This window comes from Macaca nemestrina, chromosome 6, assembly GCF_043159975.1.
Source record: "Macaca nemestrina isolate mMacNem1 chromosome 6, mMacNem.hap1, whole genome shotgun sequence".
In the NCBI taxonomy this organism is placed as follows: Eukaryota; Metazoa; Chordata; class Mammalia; order Primates; family Cercopithecidae; genus Macaca; species Macaca nemestrina.
In genome coordinates, this window is record NC_092130.1 from 174941723 (window position 1) to 174955141 (window position 13419).

The 13419-nt window shown below is 45.8% G+C and overlaps 1 protein-coding gene across 1 annotated transcript; it reads left to right on the forward strand.

Annotated features, from left to right (window-relative positions):
* The first annotated feature begins 1656 nt into the window (after positions 1-1656).
* Positions 1657-8627, forward strand: LOC105489460 (mediator complex subunit 10). The gene is made up of 4 exons (XM_011754291.3): positions 1657-1873; positions 3332-3415; positions 6137-6239; positions 7952-8627. The coding sequence occupies exons 1-4, from the start codon at positions 1752-1754 to the stop codon at positions 8048-8050; spliced, it is 408 nt and encodes a 135-aa protein (XP_011752593.1). The 5' UTR covers positions 1657-1751; the 3' UTR covers positions 8051-8627.
* Positions 8628-13419: the final 4792 nt, after the last annotated feature.

The following is a 13419-nucleotide window of genomic DNA, read 5'->3' on the forward strand; positions in this document are numbered from 1 at the left end:
TGATATGTGATGCTGAGCATTTTCGCTGGTCATTTTTATGTCTTCTTTTGAGAAGTATCTGTTCAGGTCCTTTGCCCATTTTTAAATTCCTTTTTTTTTTTTTTTTGCTATTGAGTTGTGTGCCTTTAATTTTTGCCCTTTATTTTGTGCATTTTATTTTCTGTGCTTGTTCTTTGTTTCTTTATTCCCTCCTTTTCTTGCCTTCTATTGAGTTGATTGTGTTTTCTTTATTCCCTTCCCCCTCTCTACTAGTTTGGGAATTATATATACTAGCAAAGAGATACCCTTAAGTTTTTAAAATAAATACTTACCAAAGTCTAAGTTCCATCAATTATCTATCTCTTTCTTACTTATGAAATTGAGAAAGGCTATTCACTCCATGTCGTTACCTCTCCCTAATAACTTCAAAATTTTTTTTTGTCCAGTATTTTATTTCCACCTTTTCTTTTTTTTTTTTTTTGAGTCTTGCTCTGTTGCCGAGGCTGGAGTGCAGTGGTATGATCTTGGCTTACTGCAACCTCTGCCTCCTAAGTTCAAGCAATTCTCCTGTCTCAGCCTCCCGAGTAGCTGGGACTACAGGTGCACGCCACCACGTCCGACTAATTTTTGTATTTTTAGTAGAGACAGGGTTTCTCCATATTGGTCAGGCTGGTCTCGAACTTCTCACCTCAGGTGATCCATCTGCCTTGGCCTTCCAAAGTTCCGGGATTACAGGCGTGAGCCACTGTGCCCAGCCTTCACCTCGTTTTATAATTCCCTAAAGTTAATTGTTGTTAAATCAGGAGAGAAGTATTTTATGTAACATTTCTGTGTATCAGCCCAGCCTGTCATACCAACTGGAGTGCCCTGATTCCTTAAGTTTGGCAAGTCACTTACCTTCTCTGGGTTTCCATTTCTGGTCACAGCTGACAGAGGCTCTGGAGATTCATCTAGAAAAGGAGCTCCCTCACTTTGCCTGTTTCTAGGCACTGAAAAGTACAGGCCACAAATACATTCAGTAAAAGAAATCACTTGAGGAACTCAAACAGGCTGGAGGAGATATCAGCTATCACAGGAGATCGGGCAGGAAAGTTTCGTTTCTTAAACATCAGAGTGAAATGATCTAAACTGAATTTCAATGAGATGAACAGCAGTTTACTAAAAGCTTTGTGAAGCAGGGGAGGTTATTTTCAGAGACAGGGCAACCCCATAGGGTGCTGTTTGGTCAGAATTGGCCTGAGGAGGTGTGACCCTGACCTAAGAAGGCAGCAGGTGTCCGGGAAGCATGGTTAGCAGCAAGATCTAGGGGAAGTGGCCGCCGATTACATAGAGGAAAGGAGGCAGGCCGGCGCTGATCCCAAGGGTTCTGGTAGAGGGGCAGGGAGACTACCGTTATTGGTCCTTCATGCAAACTTTAGGATTTTCATCCGTGTGTGTTGCTTGAAGATGCTGCATTGCACGAAGTCTTCAACTTCTCCCATGACCGAGACAGGTCTGATGTGAGTGCAAGCAGTTAGCACTCGCCCCGCTGCGCGCCGAAACCTCCTCCGGAATCCATACAGCATCCCCGAAAGCCCGCCCCGCCCCGCACTTAGGCCCCGCCCCCAACACGCCCGTCCCGCTAACCAGGCTCCGCCCCCAAGAGCTCGCCCGCGCGCCCCCCAGAGGAAACGGAAGTCGTATCTGTCCGGACGGAAGCAGGAAGTGGGAGCGTAGGGCCCGCCTGCGGCGCAGCTGGCTGAGGGTCTGTGGGCGGGGGTAGCGCGGAGGCGATGGCGGAGAAGTTTGACCACCTAGAGGAGCACCTGGAGAAGTTCGTGGAGAACATTAGGCAGCTCGGCATCATCGTCAGTGACTTCCAGCCTAGCAGCCAGGCCGGGCTCAACCAGAAGCTGTGAGTGGCGGCCGGAGGTTGCCGGCGTCTCCCCAGGGCCTGGCCCGGCAGCGTGTGCTCGGGGAGCGGGGATCTAGGGAGCCAGAGCCGAGCCTGACTGCTCCTCCTGCCCCGCCAACCCTCTGGTCTGGTCTCAGAGCCCGGGGCGCCTTTCCTGGCTGTGATCAGAGGGCGGGGCCCGCGCTGCCGCCTGTTGCCAACCGCCCCCTTCCCAGTTTGCGTTAGAGGAACCTCTTTGAGGCCCCTTTGGAGACGTAATCATGGCCAGATGATGTGTTTTCCGTTTCCCTATCAAGTGAATCATGCTTTTTTTTTTTTTTTTTTTTTTTTTTTTTTTTTTTTTTGAGACGGAGTCTCTGCCGCCCGGGCTGGAGTGCAGTGGCCGGATCTCAGCTCACTGCAAGCTCCGCCTCCCGGGTTCACGCCATTCTCCTGCCTCAGCCTCCCGAGTAGCTGGGACTACAGGCGCCCGCCACCTCGCCCGGCTAGTTTTTTTGTGTTTTTTTTTTAGTAGAGACGGGGTTTCACCGTGTTAGCCAGGATGGTCTCGATCTCCTGACCTCGTGATCCGCCCGTCTCGGCCTCCCAAAGTGCTGGGATTACAGGCTTGAGCCACCGCGCCCGGCCTGAATCATGCTTTCTTTTTTAGCGTCTCCCCTCTCATGTGTAACCCCCTCCCAGCCTTTTCCTCCTGGAGCTCTTCTGGGAATTCAGTCCCTGTCCCCAGAAGGGAGGCAGGCTCCGCAGTGAGTGCGCGCCCTAAACTAGGCCTCAGAAGGTGAGGCTCGGAAGCCACCTGCTGCATAGGCCTGACAGTGGAGGAACTGGGGGGGGGGGAAGTGGTGCTGAGAAAAGCTGCAGACGTTTATTATTATTATTTCTTGGCACCAGCCTTGTGCTGCTCATGGTGCTAGGCCCTGGGATGGAGAACATGCAAATGCAAGTACAGCACTTCGGAGAAGGGCTTTCTGTGGGGCGCGGACACAGAAAATGTTGCAGCCGAGGTTCCATACCCAGTGCTGTGGGAATAGCCAGGCCATTCTGCCTGTGTAGGAAGTCTCCAGAGAGGAGAGGAAGCTACACCAGACAGGATGGCTTTGTTTCCCTCAGACTTTTGAGTATAGTCCGCTGCCCCATGTGTTCGCTGAAACCGCACACACAGTCATATGCAGGTAGTTGTTTTGGAGAGAAGGTTCATATTTTTCACCAGGTTCCGTCTCCATCCCCCTTACTGGAAATTTCTAGTTGAGAAGGAAAGTCACAAATATGTAAGGGTATTTTGTAACTGTAACCGTGTCCTAGGAATCCTGTAGCTAACCAGAGGTGAGAGCCGTGTGTAACCCGCACAGGTGTGAGTAGAACTTGTGTGGAGCCGCAGTTGGCCGGGTAGCTCTGTGGGTGGTGCTTATGCTGCCAGGTGAAATTAACCAGACGCCTGTGTTTTTGCCTTTCCCCCAGGAATTTTATCGTTACTGGCTTACAGGATATTGATAAGTGCAGACAGCAGCTTCATGATATTACTGTACCGTTAGAAGTTTTTGAGTAAGTAACATTCTTGGTATTAGTCTTGGGTATAAATCTTGTTCAATTGTGGTGTGGTATCGTGACTTCTTCATCACTGACATTTGAGTGCCTGCTGTGTGGTAGGCACAGCCTGGGTGCTGGGGATGTGCCAGTGGAAAAAAAATCAACAAAAATACCTGCCCTCATGGAAACGTTCTAATGGGATTACAAAACTAAAAAAAGTATCTCCTTAATATTGTGTTGTTGAAAAAAAGTTACATGTAAAAAAAGCTTATTAAATATGTGAAAAACATCATAGGTTCTCAAAGTCCTGCTTCGGCTGAAGAACAGCCACAAAACTTCCTTTTTTCCTTAAGAGGTGAAAATTCTTATGAGGGCTATATTGTACGTTTTTTAAAAATGTCAGCCAGAGGCAACCTGAAAAGCAGTCTGGTCTGATGTTCCCAAACTGCCTGTGGAGTGCTGGTTCTGAGAAATGAAAATATCTGTTCTGTTGAAGGAGGAAAGAAAGGTTTTTTATTCTAAGCCTGTTTGGGGAGGCTACTCACTGTTTTCTGTGGGAGAGTTGTGTGCATCTATCTTATCTTAGTAATAGTACTGAAAACACATACAGGAATAAGCTTTTAGGTTTTTGAAATCCAGGTTTTATCACATTGATTTGGTCACGTCTCTGATTTCACACGTGAAGGAGCTAATAAGTAACTGCAATAGGTTGTTTACCTAGTAAGTGTCAGAGTTAAGACAAAACCCCCAGACTCATACTTTCTTGACCAGTGCAGAGCAGCCTCTCCTTGATGGTGCTGGCTTGGAACAGCAAGAACATTCTAGTATTTCTTGCAGCAAAACTGCAAATGTAAATCACTAGATTTCCTTGAGCTGTAAAGGGAAAGAGTTATGGTTGTTTTCCATCCCTAAAGGTCAGATACAAGTTCTAGCTATAGTGCCTACAAAGACAGGACACAGAGGTAGTTTTCTTGGTCTCTGATCTTCTGTTCACCTGCTGATGACTTTGCCACGTGTTCCTTACCTGTGCTCAGTGGGCACCACTGAGGTCTCTGACTTTAGGTGGGATGAAGGTCTTGCACCTGAGACAGCTCCAGACTCTTGGCTTTGGCTTTCTGAGTCCAGGAATACAGAGCGTCCTCTTTTGTGCGCTTTTGATTATGAGTGCAGGGGATGCATATAGTGACAAGTGGCAAGTAACTACTGTGTCTTCTGAAGCAGAACAAATGGAGACTGATGTGAACAGATTGCTTAAGGGCAGAGGGAAGTGCTAGGCACGGGTATGGATGAGATTGACCTGGGGTATCAGGAAGAGTATGCCAGTGAGCCCTAATACAGAGTAGATGCTAGGAGTTTATCTGCAAATCGATGGTCGATGTCTACCCAATGTGGAAGGAATTTCCAGGTCCCGGTGGCCTTTGCAGCATGTACGTTTTCATATACACCAACTGTGTCTTTAGCTAAGATGAAAGGAGCTTGGCCCTTATCTCCAGGACTGTGTGTATGGGCAGGAGTGGGTTCACCCTTGGGTCTCCAAAGAACCAAGTCTGAGCCGGATGTCCATGCTGTTGAAGAAACGATCGTCAGCTGACATGGTTAACCTTATTCTGTGAGCCTGTCAGGTTTTTCTTGAGAAATAGATAGGTTTTGTTTAGAATTAACCGTAATTTTGCCACATTACATTATTTCAAAAATCCTGAAATGAAATAGAATTTCTAGAACTTGTGATGTTTTTATCTTTTGCTATCTATCAAGGCTACTTTTTATACCATTAGTAATAACCTAATGATATCTTTGTTCTGAAGTGATTATGTATTTTTGGCCTCAATTATAAAAAATGAAAGTAGGGTTAGTTTTCAGTTTTTGTTTTTTGTTTTTTAAATAATGAATGATTCAATTTAGTTGAATGATAAGGATTTCTTTAGGGTACAGAAGTAGGCAGGTGGCCTGCTCTTGGTAAAATACAGATATTGATCTAGGCAGTATGTTTAATTAAATCTTCAGGATACTGAAGATAATATCTGGGGGAAGTGTCAAAAATTCTGAGTAACAGTTTTATACTGTTTAGAAATAATTGGCCAGAATGTCTCTGTTATATTCAAGTTACTTAGGTGTATTTAGTAAAGTGGTATGTCAAGCCTCCTCTTCTTTTGAAAGCAGTGGAATGGTTTGTAAAACGATCTTGGGGCCGTCAGGGCTGGGGCTCTCGTGGTTGTAGTTCTCCTTTCCTTTCCCCTGAAGCTCCTCCACAGAGGAGGAGGGGCTTTGCCAAGCAGCAGGGCTGACCTAGAGTGGAGGCTGCGTCGTAGCAGGGTCCTCCTGTGTCACCCCGGCCCGAACCCCTGGATCTCATTTAGTTTTTTCTTTTGTCAAGAGTTGCCTTACCATACAAGCTGCTCTAAGGATCAAAAAGGTAATAAATAACATGAACGGATTTTGAAAAGTGCAAATGCTAAACAAATGTAAAGCGGTATGGCTTGTGAAGCGTGCTTGGGTTTATAAGTGATCATTACTTGATTTTATGAGCTGTTCATATTATCAGAAGTAATGAAATCAGATTATCTGTACTTGTGTAAATGAGGAAATCTTAATTCCCCTGGTTCCTACACTCAGTTTTGACTAAACAAGGCCATGTGCACTTATATATACCTGACCTTTTTTCCCCATATCTTTCAGAAAGCTGTGAGAATAGGTGTCAGTCATGGGAATGCTAATTGAAATGTATCATGTTTCCAGATATATAGATCAAGGTCGAAACCCCCAGCTCTACACCAAAGAGTGCCTGGAGAGGGCTCTAGCTAAAAATGAGCAAGTTAAAGGCAAGATCGACACCATGAAGGTAAGACTCTAAGGAGTGTCAGAAATACACTGGGAAGAGATGCCTTCTCCGTGAAATGTGGTTAAGAGACTCATTTTTTTCCATACTTGCTAGAATATTGACTTTCATAACTTTATACATTGAGATTTCTGAATTGTGTAATGGGCAGTAAGTAAAATTAGATATCAGCTCTGTAATAGCATAAAAAGCATACGCTAATCTTACTCTTAAGAAAATCCAGGGTAATTTTTGTGATTGGTAGTTCTCACTGGCTGTGATCATTTTCATTTTTTTAAGACGCACTTTTATTGCATTGATACTTTCTATTTCTGTAGTAATTCCTACTGTTGAAGGCTTTCTCTGTAGTCATGGTTCTTTGGTTTAGAGGATTCTTGAATATTGATTTTTCTCTTTGTCCAGCTTCTGACCTCCAAACTTCTTTTTACCATATCCACTGTCATGAAATTCTCCAGATCACTTAGTTTTTCTTTGCCTTGATGAGATGTAGAGAACTCTCTGTACTTGAACATTAATATATAATTTTTTCTTAAATTGACTCGAATGTAGTTCAAATTGGTGTTTTGTTTATTTGGACTTAGCGGCCACTCATTTCTGTTGGCGCCATGCGACTGTTGCCATGTGTGGCAGGGACCCCTGCCTGCCTCTCCTCCCGGTTCACACCACGTGCCCCTTCCTCCTCCTGGCCATCCACACCGGCCTAGTTTTTGGTTCTGGAATACATCCAACCCTTTCATTTGTGTTCTTTTCTCCTGCCATTTTCTCCGCCTGGAGCTCTTCCACGTTCTCTTTGCACAGGCGACTCTATCCTTCCAGTCTCAGATGATTTCAACTCCTCAAAGAGGCCTTTGGGACCAGCCTTTTCTAAAGCTTCTTTCCTTGAGAATGCTGGTCAAGATTTACCTTTTAATTTTGCTTTTTCTGTTTGTTCTGTCTCCTCTGTCAACTGCTTGAGCTCCAGGATCACAGAGGACATGAGTGTTCTGTTCCCACTGATGCCAGACTAGGCCACATGTGCTCAGCCATGGCTAATGTGCGCAGGCAGGGATGGTCACACAGTGGCCTCTTGGCGCTCTGGCCGAGTGGAGGAGCAAGGGGAGGAGCTGTCAGAAGGAGACCTGCCTAGTCACAGGCAGGTCACAGGCCTTCCAGAAACCCATCCAGGTGATCCCCTCCTGGTGGTAAACAGCACACATCAGAAATGGTGTTTTGTCATAGTTGTTCTTACGGTGCCCACAGCCTCATCTCTTTTGTCCATTTGGGATTGAGGAGTTGTTGAGTCCAGTGTCACCTTCAGAGCCTAGTGCACTCCTTATCAGTAGCAAGGGCCAATGGTTTTGATTGTTCTGTTTTCGCTTGGCAAAGCTGAGTGAGAATTATATTTGCCAGCAGAAGCGTCTCTCTCCATGTGAACACAGCCACTGGGCCACAAGGGACGTGGCTTACAGTTCCAGCAGGCTCTGTCACACCGGTGCCTTTGGGCAGTACAGAATCATGCTGCTGGTGGTGATGTCTGGGGCTGTACAGTGTCGCTTCCTTTTGCGTATGTTGCCATTGGTGTCATTTCCTCTTTGAGATCAGTGGAAGTCTCAGGTCAGTCCCGTGGCCCCGTATTGCTTAGTGGCCCATGTGTTTAAACTTCCAAAAGGCATATTTTAGATAGTTATTGGAGTGTTGATGTGAAGAGCTCCTTTGATAATGTGTTTTCTTTGTAGAAATTTAAAAGCCTGTTGATTCAAGAACTTTCTAAAGTATTTCCGGAAGACATGGCTAAGTATCGAAGCATCCGGGGGGAGGATCACCTGCCTTCTTAACCAGCTCACCCTCCCTGTGTGAAGATCCCCCATGACTGCAATGCGGCGTGAGGCTGGGACTGCGAGCACTGACGCCACCTTCCTGCTGATGTGGGACTGGGCCCTGGACACACCCCTCAGCCCCTCTGTCCTCCTTGTTTGGCCTCATGGGACGGAGGGGCTGGAGGAGAGGCGGAGCTGTGCCCCAGCTGTTCCAGCAGCTTGTCCGGTGTCAGCTGGCTCTCAGAGTGCTGACCCCTCGTCACTGTGGGGATTATTCTCTCTGCGGGCAGATGAGGTGCAGGAAAATAGGCTTGGGAATGTTAAATATGATGGGTAAATTAAAAGTTTTACAACATTCTACCTAATATTTTTCTTTTAATGTGCTCTTTCTGTTCTATTTTATTATGGTGTCAGAAAGCTAAAACGACTAGCAAAAATTTTTTTAGAAAAAGAAAAATTGGTTTAATGTGGGAAAGTACTTAAATTGGTATTATATTTTACATTTTCAAGTATAGTGCATAAATAATATTTTGAATGTAACTGTTTTCGTGGATTTCAATTAGACATGCATATAATAAACTAAGTATGTGGCCTATTCCATGTAATTATTTTTGTAATATTTTTATAATATAGTACAATGTGTCTGGTAAACAGTTAATTATTACTTTCTCAGAGGGTTGGTAATATTCATAAGAAAATTTGTTCTCCGGGCATTTAGGAAGGAAAAGCTAAAGCAAAACGCTGAATTCCAGTTTTTTCTACAACCCGTTTCCTAGGGGCCATAGAACACCAATTTATTGACACTCTCAAAAGGCGCCCTGCAGGGCTGTGTTTCAGCTTCAAAGTGTGCTTACAGATCCCGAGGGGATTCTGTGAACCTACAGGTGGGGATTCACAGGTCCCGTGGGCCTTGCAAACTGCATTTCTCATGAACTGTAGGTGGCGCTGTTTCTGCGGTCTGTAGGCCACCCTTGGAGTTGAGGCCCTAGTGAGGCCTGTGTCCGAATGGTCTGGGCAGGCTTGTTTGTAAGGTAGGGCCCTAGTTCAGACCTATTTAGCCGCAGGCTTTAGGATGGGCCCTAGGAATCTGCATTAATTTGCCTCCTACGAATGATCCTGAACCAGCTTTGATCTTAGCCAGGGCTGCCAGAATAAAATACCACATTCTGGGTGGTTTTAACAACAAACATGTATTTTCCCACAGTTCTGGGGGCTGGAAGTGCAAGCTCACGGTGCCTGCAGAGTGAGTTTCCCCGAGGCCTCCCTGGCTTGCAGACCTGCTCGCTTTGTCCTCACATGGTCGTTCCTCTGTGTGCGTCACCACCCTGGTGTCTCTTCTGTGTGTCCTAACCTCTTTAGAATCTAAGAACACCAGTTAGATGGTATTAGGACCTGCCCGAAGGACCCATTTTTAACTTAACTTCTTTCAAGACCCTGTCTCCAAATAGAGTTGCATTCTCAGGTCTTGAGGTTAGGGCTTTGACACTGGAGTTTCGGGGGGATGCACCTCAGTCCAGAATACTCCCCAGGAGGGTTGTATTTACCAAGAGTCAGGGCCAGGCCCCTTAGGAAGTTGGTCCCTCGTTAGCAGTTCTGTTCTCTCCGAAACAGCGCCAGAAAAGGACTCCTACCCCTACCAAGGGGAAGAATTTCTGCTAGAGTAGGGGAGTCCCCTGTCTGGCAGGTTCGGGTCCCTGCAGTCCCTGTTCCGCCTTGTTTTTCCGGCATCAGGATGCTGACTGTTGGCTGCTGCACGAGGGCCGTGTGGGCACGCGGCTCACTGGGCTCTTCCCACACACGTCATCTGCGTCAAGTCACCTGGCCCTCGCCAGCCCTGTGAGGTCTGGCTTTCTTTACATTACCGATGTCGACGCTGGGCATCAGGGCTTACATAATGTGTCCAAAGCCCTGCAGCTTCATCTCCCTCTGTGCTGGGTCCTGGTGGGTCCGGCGTGTCCGCAGTTCCCTCTTCCTGGGCTCTGAAACGTGGAGGATGAGCCAGTAGTGGGGGCTGTTCTACATATCCTGGGACTGAGTTATTCGGGTGGCATCAGGCTGTTGTAATCCTGACGTCTGAGCCTCGGGAAGAGGGGGTGACTCAGCTAGAGATGTAGCGAGTGATAGCCCCACAGCATGATGAGTCTGCTGACCTAGGCCCAGCGGGGGCAGGTGTAACTGTCACACATTATTCTGGAATATTCACCGGTCTTTTTGAGTAAAAGTTTGGGTATATGGATGCACTGTCTTGGAACTCCTAACTCTCATCAATGTGTCTGATGACACCACCACAGTGGGTCACCAGGGAATTAATAGGTGCTGAAGCCTTTCGATGCTGTGACAGGCCACATGCCCCCTAAGTTCATGGGAAGGTCTCTTTTTTCCACCCCACCTGCCATTACTGTTAGTCACAAGTGCCCATCACTTTCAAATCCTCTAAATTGCTGAGGAATCTGCTTAACTCGCAATTCATGTCAGTGCGGGAGCGCTGGAGGGTTCCAGGCCGCATCTGATACTTGGCGAGGCATGCTGTGACTGTCTCTGGCACTGCCTTACAGGGCTGTCCACCCGGAGGAGTTTGGGTTCAGGTGCACACACCTGGCTGGCCCTACATCCCTTCCTCTCAGAGACCTCGTTTTGGTTAAAAGAATGATTGCGAGAGTCATCCTGGGGTGGTATCAACACTTTGAATCAGCTTCTTCACATCACCCCTGCCCCCCAGTTCGTTCCAATCCCTGCTTTGCTTCTGATCTCTTCCCTACCCCTTTCTTCCTCCAGACACAGATCAGGCGAACAGCCCCGGGGCCCACTGATTTTTGTTACGCCTAAGGACACCACTGACCACCACGCGGCAGGTACAGATTCAAACAGGGCCTGAACCTGTATCACTGTTCTAGGTAATCCGTGCTGCCTCTGTGGGTCAGAATGAAAGAGCAAAAATTAAGCCCCACCTTTACACAGAACTAGAACATTCTTTACCTTTTTGGGTGTACAGTCAGAAGTGTTCATTACAGAAAACCGAAAAATATAACTACGAAAATCTCCATATTTCTGCCCAAATTGTTGTTATTGTGATTTTCATCCATCTAGATATCCTTCTCTTGCACAGATGCGCACACACTGAACAGCTAGATGTGGAATTATTACTATGCACATGAGTTGGTAACCTTTATTCTTTTAACAGGATGCCATGAAATCTGGGCAACTCAATAAACTTCCTCCCACATAATTTTAATATTTAGCGTTCCATTAATATGTTAACAGCAGACGTGTGGTTATTTACATGCTGGACACAGCTTAAGCACTTTCTATGCATTGCCTCAATTCCCACAGTAAACCAGTGAGGTTTACAGAGGAGGGACCTGCGGCGCCTGCTCAGGTCACCCAGTTAATGAGTGGGAGAGCTGGGCCTGTGCCTTCCACGTCACAAGACCCTGTGACTCTCCTGGGCTTAGTTCATCAGCCCCAGTTGGGTACCTGTGTGCTTCACAGTTCTTCACTAATAGGAAGTTAGTGTATTTGACCATACATCTTCCACTTGTTCAATTATTATTTAGGGTAAATTCCTGGAAGTTGAGCTATTGGAGTTACACTTGATTAGGATTGTGATACCTCCTGTCTCTATTGCGTGCAAGTCCTGAAATAACCAGGTGTTAGTTAGTTACAAGGGGAAGTGCTCATCTTTGGGGAATATCAGTAATGTCACTGAATAGTTTGTCAATTTTCTGTGTTCTTTTTTTATTTCCATTTTTTGAATCCTATCAAATATGTATGAATGCCTCATTAAAATATTTCTACAGTCAGTAACAATACAGGTGCTGGCTACAAACGAGGTCACATGCTTACCCTGTGTAGCCAGGTGAGCCTGCGTTGTTTCCTGCCCTCACCTGCACAGAAGTAACCCATCTGTACAAGCAACAGAGGTGCCATTGCCCTAGGGGGGTTTGACAGAATATACAGTCCTTGGTCCTGTTAAGACTCAGGTGACGTTAGGTAGCAGATGTACCACTTATTAAACTTTTAAAATGTACCACAAACCTAAGAACTTACAAAGGAAAAGATTGATACATTGGCTATATAGCTGTTAGAAAAAAATAAATAACATAAGGCTAAAAACACCATAAACTGAAAAGGCAAAAACACTAAGAAAGATCCTTTTTAAAAATTTTTTTTAGTAGAGACAGGGTCTCACTCTGGCCCAGGTTGGAGTGCAGTGGTACAATCATAGCTCACTGTAATCTTGAATTTCTGGGCTCAAGGGATCCTCCCACCTCAGCCTCCTGAGTAGCTAGGACTATAGGTGTGCACTACCATGCCCAGCTAATGTTTTTTATTTTCATTTGTAAAGATGAGGTCTCACCGTATTGCCCAGGCTAGTCTCAATCTCCTGGCCTCAAGTGATCCTCCCTCCTTGGCCTCCCAAAGTGCTGAGATTATAAGTGTGAGCCACCGAGCCCAGTTGTAATACTTATTATTACACATCACAAGGAACTTAATAACTTCTCTGCAGAGCCCTTTCACAAATAAGAAAAATAACCCAGCAGAAGAATTGGCAGGTGTTAATTTTTGCATCGTTTATAAAGGAAACAAGGCAATAACTTGAATGTCCATTAACAATGGCTTAGATAAATCATGCTTTATCCATTTGCTGGATAACTACTCTGTGACTAACATGAATGAATGAATGAATGAATGATCTATATCCTTTGATACAGAAAGACGGACAAATATGTAATTACAAAACACATTTGTTCAATCAACATTAGCTGAGGGTCGACCTTGTCCAAGCTCTCTCTGAATGGGTTTCTCCGTGGCAGACTTCTGCCTACTCATGGCAGAACCAGCATGGAGCTTATTAAAATGCCGAATCTAGGCACCATTCCAACCAGCACAGCTTCCAGAGAGCCCTCTCTTTCCTTGACTTCTAAACAGCATGTTCCAGCAGAGGTTCAGGGTTGGGTTCCTCGAGGCATCTTTCCTTACCCACCCTCTCCCTGGGCAAGCTCATCCCCTGGCACCAGTTACCATCCTGTGCTGAGATTCCAGGTTTATAGCCCAGCCTACATGAGTCCTATACTTCTGTAACCCAGCTTCCATTTTTTCTTTACCTCTTCTCTGCTATTCCCCAGGAACCTCAAACTCAGTATCTCTAAAATGACACAGATACCTTTCCCACCCAAGTCTCTCTCTCTGTCTGCCTCAGAAAGTGGCATGAACTTTTATCTGGTCATATCATCTTTGCCTCCTTTCTGTCCCTCCCTCTTCCCCTGCCCTGGTATCATTGCCTTTGCTAAGTCTCCTAGGTATCCTATTTCCTTGTTTTTATGTATATATGTATGTATGTATATATGTATGTATGTATTTATTTTCACTCCAGTCATACTCGTATT